This window comes from Peromyscus californicus, unplaced genomic scaffold (genome assembly GCF_007827085.1).
Source record: "Peromyscus californicus insignis strain IS unplaced genomic scaffold, ASM782708v3 Scaffold_8__1_contigs__length_139910024, whole genome shotgun sequence".
In the NCBI taxonomy this organism is placed as follows: Eukaryota; Metazoa; Chordata; class Mammalia; order Rodentia; family Cricetidae; genus Peromyscus; species Peromyscus californicus.
In genome coordinates this window covers 4,555,014-4,575,634 of record NW_026294606.1, presented here as the reverse complement: position 1 = coordinate 4,575,634, position 20,621 = coordinate 4,555,014, and the positions used below count along the sequence as shown (strand labels likewise).

The following is a 20,621-nucleotide window of genomic DNA, read 5'->3' as shown; positions in this document are numbered from 1 at the left end:
TTGGTACTTGCAGAGGCCATAAGCAGTGTCAAGTGTGGTGATATTGTGTTCCCCAATATATTGTGCACCTTAATAAACTTATCTGGGGTCAGAGAACAGAACAGCCACTAGACAGACATAGAGGCAAGAAAATGGTGGTCTTTAATTCTGTCACTTGGGAGGCAGAGATCCGTGTGGATCTCTGAGAGTTCAAGGCCACACTAGGAACAGAGCCAGGTGTGGTGACACACACCTTTAATCCCAGGAAGTGATGGCAGGAAGCAGAAAGGTATACAAGGCATGAGGACCAGGAACTAGAGCCTGGTTAAGCTTTTAGGTTTTTGGCAGCAGTTCAGCTGAGATCCATTCGGGTGAGGACTCAGAAGCTTTCAGTCTGAGGAAACAAGATCAGCTGAGGAACTGGAGAGGTGAGGCTGGCTGTGGCTTGTTCTGTTTCTCTGATCTTTCAGCGTTCACCCCAATACCTGGCTCCAGGTTTGTTTTTATTAACAAGACCTTTTAGAAATTCGTCTATAGTCAAGTCCCATGGAGCTGGAGTTATAAACTTTTATAAACTGCCAAGTGGATGCTAAGCATTAAATCTAGTTCTCTGCAAGAGCAGCAAGTACTCTTAACTGCTGAGCCACCATCTCTCCAACCCCAATAGTCCAATATAAGAAAAAAAAAAGAAAGAAAGAAGAGACAGAATCAGGCAGAGGTCAAATTAGCTCTCCCCTTAAAGCAGGCAGTAAACAAGTTAAGCAGTTGACAATCAAAGAGACCACTTTTCTAAAGATGCTGTAATGGCCCTTCTACGCCAAATAAAATAGAGAAGAGTCTCTGAGCTTCCAGACACAGCACAACACTGAGAGCACACCAGCCTCTTCAGCTAAACAACTCAGGTATAAAGCAACAGCTTTACATTTCCTCTTAAGAATTGTGACATCATCACTAAGCACCTCTGCTACAGACTACATTCCTAGTATTTTTACAGCCCCACAAGATTGCTGACAGAAGGAATAAACTGCCACAGCAGTCACAAGCCGCTCTCCTTGGAGCCCTTATGTTTCCAAAGCTAAGTCAGAAAGCTTAAAATCTTTTTCTTCAGGGCCAATGGACAGTACATTAGGGCTATTTTCAGACCAATAGATTCAGCTACAAGAGAAAGACGTGGATAAAACATTTTATCTCTAATCTTATGCATCAACAAATCTATTTTAAAGCTGAGATATACAATTTATAAAATTTACTAATGATAAAAATGTACCAACCTTAAAATTCTGATCTAGGTCATCTTCATTTTCTACTTCATTTTCAGCTTCTAAATCAGCGTCGTCATTGTCGTCACTTTCATCGACCACGTCATCCACTGTGATACAAAACACACTGTCAGTCAGAGGCAAGTACCTACGAGGCAGACGTGCACAGTGTGCATAAAGTATCCAATCACCAAGGAAAGATAAGGAGATTTCTTTTTATAATTGAATTATCACGTTCATCTACTCAACAGAAATTTTTTCTTTCTTTTTTTGTTCTTCAACAATTTCATATATTAGTTTTTTTTCGTTTCCTTTTTAAATTCCTTACTAAAAATATCTATAAAGATATCTCAACCCTAGAAACCAGAAAAAGCATGTGGAAGGGCCCTAAAACTAGGAAAACTACAAATTAAATTAATTGTTTTACTACTGATGCTCTCAGTTACAAATCTAATAATGTCCTATGTTACAGTAGCCCAAATGAAGCATTTTGATAAACCTCAATAATTCACTTCATTCCTGTGCAATTATTTATTTCACTGACCATGTGCCCACGTACTGTGTTACAAACTAGGAACTTTTTAAAGATATAATTACTGCCCTAAAGGAGGAATGCCAGACAGATAGTAAATGGCCACAAATGACACAGGGCCAAGGGATGACCATTGAGCACTTCACAGGGCAGCACCTGAAGGAGACCTAGGGGCTGGACAGTGAGGCTCTAAGAGGAAGTATAAGAAAATGAGATGATAGGATATTGGGAAAATTAATATGATTGACATGTATAGTGTGCTTGAGAAATTTAAATAAGTGAGATAGGATAGATATTACACAGTCTGCCAAGTCAGCTAGATCTTAAACCTACAGAACATAACCACAGGATTTCCAAGAAAAGAATGGCTTGATACAACTTGCATTTCTGGCAGGTATAAGAGGAGAACATATGAGTGAAGTAAGACCAGTCAAGAGGGACAGTTAAGTGCTAGGCCAATGCAAGACTAAGGGAATGAAAGAAAACAGCTTGAAGAAATACTCAGGGAGTTCCATGTAAAAGGACATGGAGCATAACTATGGGGAGACAAGAGAAAAGCACCAGGCTGCTCACAGAGTAATGGCACTTTCAACCCAAAACACTCTTCAGGAAAAAATGCACTAAATTCAACAAAAGTCTATTGCAAACAGAAAAAATACCTGATTCAATAGTGTGGGAAATCAGAGTTTAGAAATGGAGAAAAAAAATGTTTTTAATTTGAGGCCAAATGTTCCAAGTACTTTCCTTTAGGTACATGCTCCAAATGTGAAACATCATACAGCTTCAGAACACCTGACACTTTCTTACAGCATTGCATTGCTACAAATTAACTATACCTTCAGCATACAATCAAAACCAGTGGCTATAAATCAAAGCTGTCATCTGCTTTCTTGTATATATTAATCACAGCAATGCAGGAAACACTTCTACATATCTCTCTGATAGCTAGTAAGGCAAATACAGGGCATCCCATTAAAGGAAAAGGACCTAGAAACTATAAACAAAGGAATTGTTTTCACTATGCCTATAAATGAGGTCCACTTCCCCTCTATGTGTTGTATGTGTTAGATCTCTAAAGTTAATCTCTAAGGCTAGCCTACAGGTGTGGATATATCTGTGTACAGAGACACATTTTTTTAGCCATTTAGGTATGTGATATGCAGTGTGTATAAAGGTTTGATTCTATAAATATGCAGACACAGATTAGGAAAACAACTATATTTTATTCATTTTCCTTGTAACTGGTGCTATTAAATTTTTTGTTTGTCATGGTCTCCTGGGTAACACTGTAATGATATCCTCCACAATTCAGCCATCTAGCATTCTCAATGGGTAAGTCCTTTCTTTTTCTATCTTACTGACCTATATGATTTGAGATATATCTTTTAATATCTCATTACTATTTCTGAGGTATAGTATAGATAACAGTTTGTAACATAGTTCAAAATAACTGCCAATTTCCTTAATAAATTTTATCTGGAATCTCTTCATGGTATTTACTGAAATAACTGGTTTCCATCTTTTGACCTACTAATAATAAATTTCACCCATTTTAATATTACAGTGAACTTCATTTCTTAAAAATAATCAGGATGTCTTACACAAATAAACACTGCCCAGCTCAATCTGCTCGACTGTAGAATTTGTACATTTGTTTTGATTAGTGAGATTTAGCTGCGTGTTGTTTCCGGTAATCCTTACCAGGTTTTGCTTTCAGCGTCATGCTAGCTTCTACACTTTTCTTTTGTTTCTATGCTCTGGAAAATAAAGCATGGGAAAATTCCTTGAAAGTTGAGAGAACTAATCTATGACGTCATCAACAGTTGATATCACCAAACAAACTTGACTACATACTCCATTTCAGGTTTTTTATTATTCCAGTCAGTTTTAATCAATTATATGTCCCTAAAATACTATTTCAATTGTATATTCAAATGGTTTTAATCAATTATATGTCCCTAAAATACTATTTCAATTGTATATTCAAATGTGTTATTACGAGTGTTCTCTGTAGCATGACTCTGACTTACAGAATCTCCTCTGTTCGCCTTGCCAGGTACTCAGGGGCACACTTACTCATCTACTGACCACTGCACTAATCACAGCTTTGACTTCACCCTGTCGTGCAGCATCTGTGTGGTCTAGCATGGGTAAGACGCCTTGGTTGTCCTGTCTCACACTCACTTCCTTCTGGGTCTATACTCTGTGTAAACAGTGCTTCTTACACACATTCTCTAGTTTCCTGTCAAGCTTTCTACACCACTTCTTTAACTCTCCAGTAAGTACCTGCTCTTTCACCCAATGTAAGAGTCCTGATCTTTTAATACAATTTTGTTGTTGCTGCTTTTGACTTTTTGTTTGAGGCAGTATCTCGTTGTGTAGGTCTAGCTGGCCCAAAACCCACTGTGTAGGCCTAGCCGGCATCAAACGCAGAGATCTGCCTATCTTCTGCCTCTCAAGTGCTGGTAGTAAAGGCCCTACCACAGCAGCCTTTAATAAGAATATTTTATCTCTTTAGATTTACTATCGAAACTGACATGCTTGCTCATGTTTCACAGTCAGATCTCTCAAAGGTTTGTTATTCATCTCTGAAACTCCCTTGCTTTTACATAGCAGTGGTGGGTTTATTCAAGAAAAACAAAGGCCCCCAAAGTTTTACCCAGAATGACACAGGGGCAGTCTCTGATGTCAGCCTGTGTGGTCCTATGGGCCAGTGGGGCCAAGCTGAACACCTCTTATTGAGTATGCTACAAATGAAAATGTACATTTCTCAAGTACCATTTTAAAAATGCAAGAATTATATTGGGAAATCTATCAACATGAAATTTATTTGTTCATGTATGAGGCTCTGCTTATGGTAACATGAGCCTTGTACCAAAACTGGTTATTATATCATAATAATAATGCAGTGACTATTAGGTATTACAGAGTGGGCAAGTTCTAGCATTTAACACAACTCTTCTTCTGTGGGGCCCTCTGCATTCTCAACATCTGAATTCATCACTTGACTGGCTGGATCAATACTTCATTCATCACTTAAGGAAGGGCACATAAGATATACAGCTCCACACCCACATATCTAAGAACACACCACCTTCGTGATGGAAGCTAGTGAAGGTTTAGAAACCTCAGATCAGAACTTTTTCCTTCAGATCTTCATAGATGGTACTTCACTATCTTTTGGCACTTAGTACTCAAGAAGGCAAGTCCTGAGTCTAGCTCTACCCTCTCAGCAAATAATAAATGTACCCTTATGATCGTCATACAATTTATAAAGGATGCTAAAGAGAAAATAGGGGTTAAAACTGTACTGTTGTGATAGATATCTATTCCATTTTGTCCCTGGGTCATGACAGTTGCCAAATCCCTTGGGATTTCTTGGGTGACAGGAATTTCTTCTGTTCTATTGAGAAGACCCTAGGTAGCTTCAAGATGGAGGCTGGTTACATGATTAAACAAAGGGCTGGGAATTTCAACCCTGTTTCTCAGCCTCTGAGGAGGGAAGGAGGACCTACAAACTAAATAGTCATCAACAATCAATGGTTTAATCGATCACGCCTATTTTATGAAACCTCCATAAACTTTCTAAAGGATGTGGCTCAGAGAGCTTCCAGGGTAGTGAACACATCAAGATGTTAGGAGGAGGATGTGCTTGCAGAGAGCATGAATCCTATGCTGCACTTCCTTCTGACTGTACCTGAATTGTATCCTTTATAACAAACAATGTACACAGTGTTCCTGGCTGGTGTAAGCTGTCCTAGCACAAATCTATATCTAGCAAATTATCAATACTGACATAGTGTTGTGGAAACTCCCTAACAACTTTATAGTCACTCCAAAAGAGAGGAAGCCTAGGCATACAACATGTATCTAACGTCCAAGTCTTGTGAGATGGAGCTCTAGTTCTATGGTGTCCATACTAAGTCAGGTAGTTGGCAAATGGACTAAAATGACAACATTCATCTAATCACCCAAAAGTAGAGAATTTTTTGATATTATGGCCAAGAAACAGTCCAGACCTATTCCAGAGGAGCTCACATGTTAGCTAAGGAAGGCTAGAATATAATTCTGACACACTAGAACACAATGGAAAACAGAATAAGGACATCCTCCACAGGCCAAGGAGTCTACCAGAATCTTCCTGTCCCATTTGAATGAAGGCTTGTGAGTTAACAACTCAACACATTTCTAGTTTAGTGAGTCATCAAATCTGAGAAACATACAGAAAAGGATCCCACAGAAAATATCACCTTTCTCATTTTTTCCCATGCCTGGTGAATTCACTACACTGCAGGTGAACTCTCACTAGCCCTTAATCTGGACTCTGACTAAACATCACTCTGAGAATGTATTCTACTTCCTCCCTGCTGTTACTTCCTGTTGCATCATAGAAGAGCTTCCCCAGCCTTCCACCAGCCAGAACCACCATTTAACACCTACAGAGCACACCTCCATACTCCTACATTTAGAGAGAGGAAAGAAAGATGGCCAAAACTCCAACTAAATGCTAGTGGCGTCACTGGAGCCAGAGACACTGCATTGGAGAGGGAGAAGAGTGTGCTGGTACTCGGCCTTCCTCTACCACAGCAGGGAAACTGCTTCATAAAGTCTCCTCTTGCCTGCCTGTCAGAATCCTACAAATGTCCTCACTTTCAAAGTCTGTGAGAAATTTCAAAAGAACAGAAAGAAGGAATTATAAAACTATTTCACTCAGCTATCTTACTCAGAACTTTCTAGACTCAATCTTGTTGACTTTTGAGCTTTGTATTTTTTTTTTAATTTTAATACACACACACACACACACACACACACACACACACACACACTCCTGTAGAGGTCAGGGGATAACTTACCAGAGTCCACTTTTTTCCACCATGTGGGTCCTGAGGATTGAACTCAATTTGTCAGGCTTGGTATAACATGCCATTACCTACAAGCTATTTTAACAGCCTGACTTTTGAAAGAAGTTTCTAAATGATTCACTTTAGTATTTTATGTCAACTAAATCTGTGTTTAGATATTTCAATATTTTTTTAAAAATTAATAATAATATACCTTATTTAATAAATCCATATTAAGGATTAAAAACTAATGATTACTTGAAAACTTTTAAAACATTTATTTCAAGTTTTTTTTTTTTTTTCGGTTTTTCGAGACAGGGTTTCTCTGTGTAGTTTTGCGCCTTTCCTGAAACTCACTTGGTAGTCCAGGCTGGCCTCGAACTCACAGAGATCCTCCTGGCTCTGCCTCCCGAGTGCTGGGATTAAAGGCATGTGCCACCACCGCCCGGCTAAGTATTTTGTAAATAATAAAAAAATCTTAAAAAACCTTTTCAAAGATATAATTAGAAAACAAAATTCTATGAATATCCATGTAAGCATTGCAGCTCGGATAGAAAGGTATCCTGGCAGTCAGGAGCCAAGGAATACCACGAAGTCACCATAAGCACAGCAGCTTACAGCTCTGCTCGAGAGAAAGGTTTCCCCAATGCAAGCCTAACAGCTCTGCTCCAGCAGGGGAAGAGGGTTTGCCCAGCAAAGTTCTCTGCTGTCTGCTCTCTCTACTCTCTCTGCTCTCTCTCTCTGCTCTGCCCAGGTCCACAAGTGTTATAGCTCTGCTCAGATCCTGGGAATGTAACAACTCTGTTCTGTTAGGGGAAAGCTTCCCCTGCAAAAGTGTTACAGTTCTCTACATCTGAGCTCCACTCTGGCAAAAATGTCACACCAAAACAAACCTAACTCAAGAGATTTATCCAGAAGGAAGAATCCAGGAGGGTGGCTGCCTCAGGTGAGCAACAGCAGCAAACTGAACAAGGTACAGACCTTATGTAGGATTTCATCGGGGATCAAGACAGGGTTTCTCTGTGTAGCTTTGTACCTTTCCTGGATCTCGCTTTGTAGACCAGGCTGGCCTCAAACTCACAGAGATCCACCTGCCTCTGCCTCCCGAGTGCTGGGATTAAAGGTGTGCACCATCACCGCCAGGCGGGATCAGTGGATTTTTGTGGTGTGATTCTGGGGCAAGCTCAGGGATTGGTGGCATTTTGTGCTCAGGGACTTCATGGATTGGTGGGATTCTGTGTTTGGGGATAGGTGATGTGACTCTGGGCAAGCTCAGGGATTGGTGCAATTTCAAGCCCTGGTCCTGAGGTCAAGTCAGGATCAGGGTTTTTCTTTGGCGCAGGTCTCAGGTCTAGCCAGGGGCAGGGCAATTTTTCCTTGGCCCTTTTTAACTCTACAATCCATAACTACTTCTCTTTTCCATTTTAGTAGATACCACTAAAAACAAAAATCACATTGCAAAGTTTAAATTCTTCCTTACTACATACCTACAGTGTTACACTAAAAATGAAAAACAGCCTACCTCAAATAATTTCACTCTTCTTCTAAGTAAGTTATTTGTTCAATTCTTGCTAATTTTGGTGATGAGGTTTTTAACTTATGGGAGGAAAAAATCAGGCCAGCAATGGGACTCAGTGGGACTGCCAGCAAGCCTGATGGTATAAGTTTGGTCCCTGGGACCCATGTGGTGAAAGGAAAGAACCAACTTCTGAAGGCTGTCCTCTAACCTTCCCATGCTCACTGTAGCATGAGCATAAATGCATGAGGCACACACAATACACATACACACCCACGTCATCATCATCACCATCATCATCATATGCAATAAATTGTTTTAAAGCTACACAGGCAATCCTAAACATAATGAATGACCTAAGCATCTGATGTCACCATCTTACACTCTGAAAATTTATACTGATTGTTGACTAATTTCTTGTGTGTTTTCATAACTTACTTTGACATACATGCAGTGTATGTATGTATTAGACTTCAGTTTCTTACATCTAAAGAAATGCTTATTGACTAAAGTAAATGTGAGGATTTATCATGTTCACATTAAGGCCTTTTGTTGAGGAACTCAGACACAAGCTTACAATAACAATGTCAACAGAGTCCCATAGCAGCCTAAGGTCCCCTACCTTCAGGGGGTAAGCTGTAGAGCTGAGCCACGGGTCCAGTCACAGGGATCACTGGCAACTGGAAGTGGAAAGAACTTTTGATGGTTGGGAGCGGCAATCGGTTTTTGGGGAAACACTTCCTCATTATCAGACTAGAGGTGTTGACAAGAGGATCAAGAGTCCTGACCGCCAAGCATTCCTGTTCAAACAAGGATATGTGAGTCAATGAACAGTTCAACACCACCATATTCAAAATGTAACATAATAAAGATTGCCTAGCCACAAACATCACACAAATACTATAACACAATGCAGTTATAAAACGGCTTTACTCTCCAGAAGTATCTGTACTCAGGAGTCACATGTGACTGGTTCAGTAGGATTTTTTCCTTAAATGTTCACTAGGCAAATTTAGCAATTACTGTGGTGATATATTGTGTAACCTAATAAAATTTACCTGAAGATCAGAGGACAGAACAAGCCACTAGATTAAACATAGAGGCCAGGCCGTGGTGGCACACACCTTTAATCCTAGCACTCAGGAGGCAGAGATCTGTCTGGATCTCTGTGAGTTCAAAGCCACCCTGGACTACATGAGATTGACTCATTCTAGGAGAGAAATAGAGCCGGGCAGTGGTGGCACACACCTTTAATCCTAGCACTAAGATGGCTGGATGGAGAAAGGTATATAAGGCATCAGGCGACAGGAACTAAAGGCTTTTCAGCAGAAGCGTCCCTTTCAGCTAGAGGCATTTTTGGCTGGAGTCTTTCAGGTGAGGACACAAAAACATTCAAACAGAGGATTCATGGAGTAGGTGAGGTGAGAAGTGGCTGTGGCTTGTTCCTTTGTCTCTCTGATCTTTCAGCATTTACCCAATATCTGGCTGTGGGTTTTTTATCATAAGACCTTTTAAAATTTGTGTTACAACTTATCTTGGACAATGAAAATCACCAAGTGGAGTCACTCAGACACTTGGTCTAGGGCATGAAGAAGAATAAGAAGTACTGAGAACCAAGGTGTAAGAATAAAACACCTCTCAAAACCAGGTCCTCGGTCTCCTGTAAAACAGACAACAGTGGGAGCAGACCTCACTTCAACGCCTGGAGTCTGGCTGGTTGGCCAAGGTCAATTACAGGTGATTCAACAATACTGTCAGTGACAACTTCCCTCTCAGTGGTACTTTGACATTCCACATAATCTTCAACACACAACTGACTTAGTTAAACAGACAAACTAAGGTCCAAAAAATGTTAAACTACCTAGTTCATCACCATACATCAAATACCTATCACTGTGTATATTCAGATAGTAAAAACAGGTATATAGGATTGTTCTAGAAAAATGGAAACACTCAGAATAAACACATCAAGTGTTTAGATACCTTAACCACTGTCATGCAGAAAGGTTGTTTATTGTGTGGAAAACCACGAGAATGCAACTTGAACAAGTGTCCGGTCATTTCAAAGGACAGTGCCATTATCCCCTCTAATGACAGTCTTCTACAGGGTCACTGGCATGCTGTCAGGGATGTGGGCAGGTAAGATGCCTAGCAAAGCTAGCAGGCTACTTGTAGTTTCCATCTCTCTATATACCCTCTATATTGAAAAATGCCCAGGGCCACAGCCCTATCGAGCAGGAAGACATTCCCAATGTTTACAGCAGAACTGCTCCACCAGCTAGAGAATCCTCAGATACCTTGTGAGAGCATACAAAACTAAGTCATTCTAGTCACCCATGCAACACAGCTATACAGAACCCCTCCTGCTGTGTACACGGTTTATACAGCTACAGTGTGAGACTAATGCTCTAGACATAAGCACTTGCCACTCTCTCCAATCATCTCTGAGGTCACATGTGAAAATCAATCGGGATTATTGGTTTTACAAAATTTTAAAATATATGTACACTTTCCTGAGTACTTGCATATTAATTCATTTTTCTTAAGAACCAAAACAATATCATTAGTACATAAGCAGAATCATGAAAGCCAAGTAGCTTACTTGTGAGGTGTTGTACAGAATTTTCATCCCGTTCGCATCAATGAATGCTTTTCTTCCCAACTTGATGTTTGTGACACTTTTTAAGCTCTGTAAAATTCCTTTCCGAATGAGCATGTTTCTATGCCGATTATCATGGCGGTGCCAATCTACATAAATTGTTAAAAGTACTTGAACATATCCTCTGTCTACGGCTCTCCTGGCATTTGTTTCTTTAACAAGAGAAAATTGGGAAAGATTATTTTATAAATGACAGAAGAAAGTTTTAAAATGAAGTAAACAAAAAGAATATCAGTATTGTGATAAATTCCCAGCCTTTGAAAAACAACAACCACATATTTAATAATTTTCTAACAAAATAATTATGGCAAGTACCAGAAATCATTACAGTTTCTAGACACATTCTTGCCTAATTATTTGACCATGACTTACAACTGAACTCTCCTTCCTAGCTAGGCTTGGTGGTGCTCACCTGTAATCCCAGCACCCACGAGGTGAAGGCAAAGACCACAATGGAAAAAGGAGTGTGTTTACTAGGACAAGGTCTGTAATTATTTTTCAATGTTATACTGACTTTAAAACACCATCTATTTTGAAACTTATAATATGTGGGCCTTTTCATAAGACAGAAGCATAAAGCCTTTACTGACTACCTGCAAACATGACTTGTTAAAGCAATTGTCACTCTTGCTTATTTTCATGACAAACTCTGTGTTCCCATTAAAATTAACCCCACTGGATTATAGCTCTTATTACTGATAAAATTTATCTTCCCAGTGGAATTAACTGTTCTAGTTATTCTACAATTGTGCAGATATCCACTCCTTAAAACACAAAATTTAAAATACAACTTGTTTTGTATAAAAGGTAAGAAATAGTATGTGATTAGAAAATAGTTCTTTCTGGTTACTAAAATCTTAACATTAAAAAAATATGGGTTTTCAGAAATTGGTCAAAAATTTAATGGAATACAACTATAAGAAACCCATAAATTTGAACTGACTTCCTTACACTTAAGATTACTACCCAAAAGAACACATCTACTAAAACAGCAGCCATGGAATGCCACTGCAACAACACAGTCTATGAGGACCGCAAGAGTAGAGGAGTGGGAACCAACCCACCTGTGGTTGCTTAGTTACAAACAAACTCTAATCTCTTCTTAACCTCAAGTTTACCCACTAAGCAACCTTGGCTTATGTTATGGACCCCAAGATGGTACTGACTTTAACTGCCTAGAAGGACCATTAGTTTCTACACATGCTCAAGTAGACTAAAACGTAACACTAAGATACAGAGTTATTCTCTTTCAGAATTATAACTCTGACATTAGAGAAGTGCTCATCAGAGGAGGTGGTTTTCTTATGAGAGCAATTTTAAAAGCTCTATTGTAAACTGGATGTGTAGTACATGCCTGATATCAGCACATGGGTGGTGGAAACAGAAGGATTGCCTGCCTGGGCTACTATAACAAGACCTTGTGCAGACAAGAGAGAAAAATAAAGCCAAACAAAAAAGACCCTCTACTGGATCTACAATAGCTAGTTTTCTGTGAGGCTGTTGCTATTTATATTATCAGTTCAATTGCTTGCTTTGACCAACAAAATATTCTTGCATTTTAGGTTAGGGATCTAACTCAGTTGATAGAGTGCTTGCCTATCAGGCACAGAGTCCTGGGGTTCAGCCCCCAGCACCACATAAACCGGGCAAGCTGGTGTACACCTGTAATCTCAGCACTCAGGAAGTGGGGGCAGGAAGACCAGAAGTTCAAAGTTATCCTTTTCTACATCACAAATTCAGGCCAGCCTGGGATAGATCAGACACTGTCTCAAAACCAACAAGAACAACAAAAAAGTATTTTAAGTGAATACACACTTTTGTTTACACCACCTGAAATGCACAAGCCTTTAGTAGCTATGAATAAGACTTAGTTAAAAATATTATGGTCACGCAATATTTACAACTTTGTTTCTGCTGTAATCTACAACAGTCTAAATGATACTTAGAGGAAATGTTTATATTAAAATGAAATGTCAAATAAAGAATTCATTATAATTCAAACATAGGTGCTGAACTGGCCCTTAAAAAATGATGAGAGATATCTACAATCTGCACTGAGCACAATTAAAACAAATAAATAAAAGGGTTTTATTTATAAACTCATGGTACAAAACTCGCTGGGAGTCTGTCTGTCCTTCCCTCTTAAAGCACAAAACCTCAAGTTTTCCATTAAACTGCATCATCTGATGTGCGACCCAGTAAGGGCAATGGGCATTACACTCATTACTCCTATACTATACACACTTCCCTTACCACATTTATTTCAGAGAACAAATTTATCCTCTAATGTAAGTGGTTTCCCCACAATAAGCAAGTTTTAATATAAGAGAGGATGCTCCAAAATACTCTGGTCCATTTCAAACTATGCAGCCTGCTACTAAATACTATTATGCATTATTAAGTGTTCTATGTTGTGTAGTGTAATTTGAAGAGATATTAAATACAAAGTACTCATCAGATGCTTTGCTTCATGGAGTATGATCCTGATCTACAGTTTACCACATCACAGATAAAAGCAGCTACCCCACTAAGACCCTTCCATTCCATCCCAAGGGTGAAAGTGTAAATGAGAATTCTGATAAACAACAAAAAACGTATTTTTAAACTTAATTTTACTCTTTTTTTTAAAGACAGGATCTTACTATGTAGCCATGACTGACCTGAAACTCACTATGTAGATCAAGTTAGCCTTGAACCTACCATCAATCCCCCTGCCTCTGCCTCCCACCTACTGGGATAACAGGTGCTTGCCACTGTGCCAGCAAGATCACACTTTTAATTAATCATGTTACTATTAAAATATATAGCCATGGAAACTTAGTACACAAGGTGACCCACCCCTGATGATAGTTTCTGACCAACTGCCTGTTATGTACGGGGAAAGGGGGCATATAAAAAGCCATCAGCAGAAATGTTAAGACTAAATGTCAAGATTAAATGTTAATTAAGCAACTGATCATATGGGAGAATACTACGAAAATGTTCAAAGACATGCTGAGCCTGTTGGTGAGAAAACCCTTAACACATGTAGCACTTGCTCTCCAACAGCATCAGAAGACACATCTCCTCCCGTGCTTCAGCTCTGAAGACAGAGTGAGCTCTGTGCAGATGGATTTATCACCACTATAAATTTATATCATATCACTTTTTAAATGGTATAAACTTGAACATAGTAAAAACAAAATTTCTAATAAAAGTCACTATGTTAATTTATGTTATATGAAGCTGATATGCATTATAATGACATGCTTATTGAGCTAGAGTTTATTCCATCCATTTGGATAATTTATTCAAGCACATCATTATCATATTTCTAACTTACTGACATAAGCATAAAGCTTTGCCATTAAAAGAACATAAGTAAATGTCATATAAGCATCACTTTTCTGAGAAATGAATCTAATATGATATCTATAACTTTGACTACAAGAAACTAGTTTAACTCTATACACTAAATCTAATTTCTAGCTTCTTGAACATAGATATATATTTAGAGTATTTTAATTACTATTATTTCTAGTATTTAAAAACTTACTTGATTTTAGCAATGCAGCAAGAGTGTCTAAAGCAACCCTGTCAACACAACAAGAAAACACAAACAACAACAAAACTAGTGAAATGAATCTACAATAAATGCATGCAATCTTGTCAAATATTATCTTGTCTATTATCCATTCCAAAATGTATTTACTCTTGCAACAGCACTGATTATTTGCTGTTTCACTTGTGTGCATCTCTCCCCTCAGCTCAAAATTAGATAAGATTAAAATACTCAAAGTACTTGTAATATTTCAATAGGATTAACATTGTCTAAGTCTTTATGTCAGAAATTAGATAAATGAAACCAATTACAGTATCTGCATTTGACCTTTTGAGAGTACACAAGCAGCAAAAGTGAAGATTCAGGGGCCCTGGTTACAAAAGAATTAATAAGAACAAGTTGTAACGGTCTAATTCAGACCTACAGAGTCTACAGGCATCTCTAACTTTCTTACATAACAGTTTTTCAGAGCCATGTGCTAGAATCCTTAGACATAAGGGATAACTGTAAACTGTGCAACTTAGAAGCAAACCTAATTATTACCCCTTCACAGGACATAGAAAGAGCCCTAAAGGTTGAAGGTACATACATTTTCTTGAACATACTCAGTTACACACAGTCATATCAGCTGCCAATAATCAGCCATAAAGACACATTGCCTACCACTGCAGGGAGCCTGTAAATCAAATGGTTTATAAAAAGTGGGTTACTAAGGGGAAAATGTCCCTCAGTTTCAACTGCAAAAATATAAGCCTACATAGTATAATATCTCCTTGTAAGATGTTAACAACTAAAATTTTCACTAAAAATAAGTGTGTATCAAGATTAAGCATTTCACTCACCATTAAGCATTTGTTGAATGCCTACTACACACTCCTTCATGGACACAAATTAAACATACATCACTTCAACAGATAATTTTATAATCTACATTATGTAATAGAATGTACACACCTATGAAAAAAATACATAAGAAATTAAAACGCCGGTGATGAAGTAGCAGGTCTGTGTGTTGTGGTAAAGGAGAAGCAGTGACCAGATGAAGAGATGCACAGAGTGTAAGCGATCAGAAGGTCTGCAATGGATGAATACTGACGCAGTTAAACCTAGAAACAATCATTCACAACTACACCAGAAATGGATGGTTCATAGATATGGAAGCTATAGAATCTAAACTAAGCTACAGTATGCCTAAAACCACATAAAAAAAAATTCTATAAGGAAAATAACATAAGCCATTTGTTGATAAAGGGAATTACAAAATCAGAAAGGTGCCCCTTTAAAGAAATCAACAAGGGCTACTAGTGAGCTGTGTGGCCACTGCAATGCTCCCAAGGGCAGGCAGGAACATACAGGGTGGCTAGGCAGCAGAAGCAGTCAACTAGAAAGTACTTTCTGTTTGGGCAAAGGCTCTTGAGCACATCACATACTTAGGTACTGAGCACCTAGTATGGGGAGGTGCTGGTGCTGCTGCTGGGCACCTACAGTTAAATCACAAGGCTAGGCTCTCCTTTGGGACACCAAGGTTGCTGGGACCATTCAGTGGGATCTGCATGTCACTCATCTGCAGTCTTGCTGTGGTGGACGAGTCTAAGACATGTCTATGTGTAAGACAGAACAGAGACACATCTTGGAACTAAAGAAGACTGTCTGCTGCTGTGCAGGCAATGCCTAAAAGCAATTCATGCATTACTGAAGCCCATAGAGCCTGCCTGCTAGAAAGGGTTCCTGTCTGATGTGTTGGGGCTAAATGTCAGTGATTCTTATAGGAGACTATGCAGAGGTTCACCAACCAGCACCATCTTACCCTCAAAAACAGGGGACACACTGCAGTCCTCTTTCTAGAATGGAGAAATACAAGGAGATTCTGTAAGACCCCAGAGCTTAAAAACACCATGGTCTGCAAGTCTAGCAGCCTTCTGGAATGCTGGAAATTCCCACTCTGTGGAGCTGTCACATTATAAAGAGTATAACTACAGTGACATGAACTAAAACATGTTTATTCTCACAGTTCATATCTTCTTATAACCTTAAAAGTAACCAAAGCAATCTGTGAGCCTATAGACATAGACACTCAAAACTCTGTCTACCAAGCCTAAAAGGAGGAAGCACACCTGCATGGACCAATTGTTCTCAAGCTGTACACTTCCTGAGGATGGACAGTATGCTGTCAGACAGGTGTGTCATATCACAGGTGAAATCAAAGAGATCTAGTAACTCTTCCCTCTGTTGCACCTTGTCAAACTCTTATTATGTTATAAATCCCTCTACATAGTGGTAATACTGCTGGGGGGTACAGATCCATGGTAGAGCACCTGGCCTTCATATACAAGGCCCTGGGTTCAATCCCTGGTAGCAGGCGGGGGAAGTGAGACAAACTATATATTCCTTTGAACATTTAAATAAAAGCTGCAAGATTCATTGAGATGCATTCTCTAGATCAAGGAGTAGATAGCACTGTGCATTTCTTGCATTTTCTTTCTTGGGGCGGGGGGTTCAAGACAGGGTTTCTCTGTGTAGTTTTGGTGCCTGTCCTGGATCTCACTCTGTAGACCAGGCTGGCCTTGAACTCACAGAGATCTGCCTGGCTCTGCCTACCGAGTGCTGGTATTAAAGGCGTGTACCACCACCACCTGGCTTTCCTGCATTTTCAATATAACATTCTCTCTATCAAACTTTTTACTACAGATACTATCATGACCACCTAAAATACCAACCTCAGATAAAAGTGCACAGAGAGAAGTCAGTCTATAAAAGACATTTCAAGGAACAAGGCAAAATGAAGACAGCTGACTACATGCTGACAAAAGACCAGAACTTGCATTCCACTTTTCTAACCTCAGCATCTAACCTTATTCAGGAAACAGGGTCAGGGAAGACATAATCAGTTAAGAGGAAGTGCTGTGGGATGGTCTGTATGTCAAGTGTGTTGCTGATTGGTCAATAAATAAAACACTGATTGGCCAGTGGCTAGGCAGGAAGTATAGGCGGGACAAGGAGGAGAATAAAGCTGGGAAGTGGAAGGCTGAGTCAGAGAGACACTGCCAGCCGCCACAATGACAAACAGCATGTGAAGATGCCGGTAAGCCATGAGCCATGTGGCAAGGTATAGATTAATGGAAATGGATTAATTTAAGCTATAAGAACAGTTAGCAAGAAGCCTGCCACGGCCATACAGTTTGTAAGCAATATAAGTCTCTGTGTTTGCTTGGTTGGGTCTGAGTGGCTATGGGACTGGCAGGTGAGAGAGATTTGTCCTGACTGTGGACCAGGCAGGAAAGCTCTAGCTACAGGAAGTCATGCTGCAGGTAGGTGGGCTCTTACGACAGCTTGACTGCTGTCCTTAGAGAAGACCATGTAAGACAAGCACACATGGAGAATACCATCTACTGAGGATGAAAGTAGAAGACACAAAGCTACAACCGCCAAGGACTGCTGAAAACTTGCCAACAAACCATCAAAACTAGTTAGAAGGCAGGAGGAAAGCTCTCGCCAAGGTTTCAGAAGAGAACCTCCTGTTAAGAAACCGAGATGGTGCTTCCAAGCTCTTGAACTGTGAAACAGTAAACACCTGTCATTCCAGTCACCAATTCAGCCTGGGAAACTAACATAATGCAACCAACACAACTATTTATTGACTTCCATTGTCTCATATTTAGCTAACTCTTTAAGTGAGACTCTGTGTGTGTGTGTGTGTGTGCGCGCGCGCGCGTGTATATGCATATGTCTTCAGAGGCCAGAAAAGGGAAGCAGATTCCCTGAAGCTGGAGTTACAGGCAGTTGTGAACCTCTGGACATGGGTGCTGGGAACCAGACTTGAGCCTCTTCAAAAGCAGGGAGTGCATGCTAACCACTAAGCCGTCTCTGCAACCCCTCTAGCTAACTCTTCACTCAAAACTGTAACATTCTTGAAAAAGTTTTCCTCCTGACGGGCAGCTGTTTACAACATGCTTGAACCAAATAAAAGTGCTTCTGAAAGTTTTTAGTCTAAAACTAACAATTTTTGTTGATGATTATTCTTCATGTTGAAAAGGTGAACTAGGAACACAGTTCTCTCCAACACCCATGGTGCTGAGCTGACTCCACAGCTGCATTAAATAAAGAAATTATCAACTCCAATCATCTTGAAAACTTATTATATATTATTATAATATATAATAATGTAACTTATACCTTACTGTAAACTTCAGCATAAAACTCTGAAACTCTATGACACTAATAGTGTCAATTTCTAAAAAGAATCCTAAACTAAACTTACACGATAAAACGGATTTATGAAAGTTACAAAAATTCTTAAATATTTTAAATGAATGATTCATATTGGGTTAACTGATTAAAGTTTCTCACTTTCAAAATATTTATACTTTCTCCTAGAGTTTTCCAATTTTACATTTTCCACCCAGAAGAATAAAACAAGAACACAAAGGGTAGCCCACAAGCAATGAGGAAAGAACAGTTTGTTTAGCTATTGATGAAGTTAGCACAATGACCTTCAACGTGAGGTGGGCCCTAAATCAACCTGACTGCTCCCTATTGTAGGAGGGAAGACAAATCCACAAGGACACTGGAGAACACAGCTGTAACTTTCTGGATTGCCTACCTTCTGGACTAACAGTTTAAACCTAAAACCAGAAAAGGAAAAAAAAAATCCTAAAGGGAAGCTTCAGGTTACAGACATTAGTTTCCTCTGACCCTTTCCCTTTTATTTTTTTTTTAATTTTTTTTTAATTAATTTATTTATTTATTTTTATTTTTTTTTATTTATTTTTTTTTTTTTGGTTTTTTGAGACAGGGTTTCTCTGTGTAGCTTTGCGCCTTTCCTGGAACTCACTCTGTAGCCCAGGCTGGCCTAAAACTCACAGAGATCTGCCTGCCTCTGCCTCCCAAGTACTGGGATTAAAGGTGTGCGCCACCACCGCCCGGCACCATTCCCTTTTAAATAGGGCATTACTTAAGGAAGAACAATAGAAAGTTCCAGATGTTGTTGTTAACTAGGGTAGAAAAAGTCAGATTTGTTAAAAAAAAAAATGACAATAAGGACATTAATGTTTGGCTATTGAATGGTTTAAAATAAATATAAACATTTTGCCGGGCGGTGGTGGCGCACGCCTTTAATCCCAGCACTCGGGAGGCAGAGCCAGGCGGATCTCTGTGAGTTCGAGGCCAGCCTGGGCTACCAAGTGAGTCCCAGGAAAGGCGCAAAGCTACACAGAGAAACCCTGTCTCGAAAAACCAAAAAAAAAAAAAAAATATAAACATTTTTAGAAGTTCTTTTAAAAATACAAGCAGATCCCTCCTGTTCCCATCCCCCCATATCCCCTACTACCCATCCCCAGTTTACCCAGGAGATCTCTTCTAGTTCCCCTTCCCAGGAAAATCCATGTATCCCTCTTTGGGCCTCCTTGTTATTTAGCTTCTCTGTGGCTGTGGATTGTAGCATGGTTGTCCTTTACAATTCATATCCACTTATGAGTGAGTACATACCATGTTTGTCTTTCTAGGTCTGGATTACCTCACTCAGGATGATTTTTTCTAGTTCCATCCATTTGCCTGAAAATTTCATGATGTCATTTTTTTTTTTTACCACTGAGTAATACTCTATTATGTAAATGTACCACATTTTCTTTATCTGTTCTTCAGTTGAGAGGTATCTAGGTTGTTTCCAGGTTCTGGCTATTACAAATAACACAGCTATGAATATAGTTAAGCAAGTGTCCTTGTGGTATTATGAGTAAGCATACTTTGGGTATATGCCCAAGACAGGTATAGCTGGGTCTTAAGACAGATTGATTCCCAATTTTCTGAGAAACTGCCATACTGATTTCCAAAGTGGCTATACAATTTTATATTCCCACCAGCAGTGAAGGAGTGTTCTCCTTGCTCCACATCCTCTCTAACATAAGCTATCATCAGTGTTTTTGATCTTAGTCATTCTGACAGGTATAAGATGGTATCTCAGAGTCATTTTGATTTGCATTTCCCTAATGGTTAAGGATGTTAAACAATTCTCTAAGTGTATCTCGGCCATTTGAGATTCCTCTGTTGAGAATTCTCTGTTTAGCTCTGTAACCCATTTTTAAATTCGATTATTTGGTACTTTGATGTCTAGTTTCTTGAGTTCTTTATATATTTGGAGATCAGCCCTCTGTCAGATGCAGGATTGGTGAAGATCTTTTCCCATTCTGTAGGCTGCTGTTTGCTTATTGACAGTGTCCAATGCCTTACAGAAGCTTTTCAGTTTCAGGAGGTCCCATTTATTAATTGTTGTCCTCAGTGTCTGTGCTACTGGTGTTA

The 20,621-nt window shown here is 39.3% G+C and overlaps 1 protein-coding gene across 21 annotated transcripts in view; it reads right to left on the bottom strand.

Annotated features, from left to right (window-relative positions):
• Agtpbp1 (ATP/GTP binding carboxypeptidase 1) overlaps window positions 1-20,621 on the bottom strand; it is a 268,316-nt gene that overhangs the window by 199,142 nt on the left and 48,553 nt on the right. For 20 of the 21 annotated variants that reach the window (XR_008215687.1, XR_008215685.1, XR_008215686.1 and 17 more), the window contains 4 exons: window positions 14,322-14,359; window positions 10,730-10,938; window positions 8,750-8,927; window positions 1,251-1,348 (listed from right to left, as the gene is read on the bottom strand). Coding sequence is in view for 18 of the 21 variants with exons in the window: in XM_052727755.1 (XP_052583715.1) it covers window positions 1,251-1,348; window positions 8,750-8,927; window positions 10,730-10,938; window positions 14,322-14,359 (523 nt within the window). In the remaining 3 variants the exon portion in view is untranslated. The remainder of the gene's footprint in view (window positions 1-1,250; window positions 1,349-8,749; window positions 8,928-10,729; window positions 10,939-14,321; window positions 14,360-20,621) is intronic. The other variant, XM_052727761.1, reaches the window with a different exon arrangement.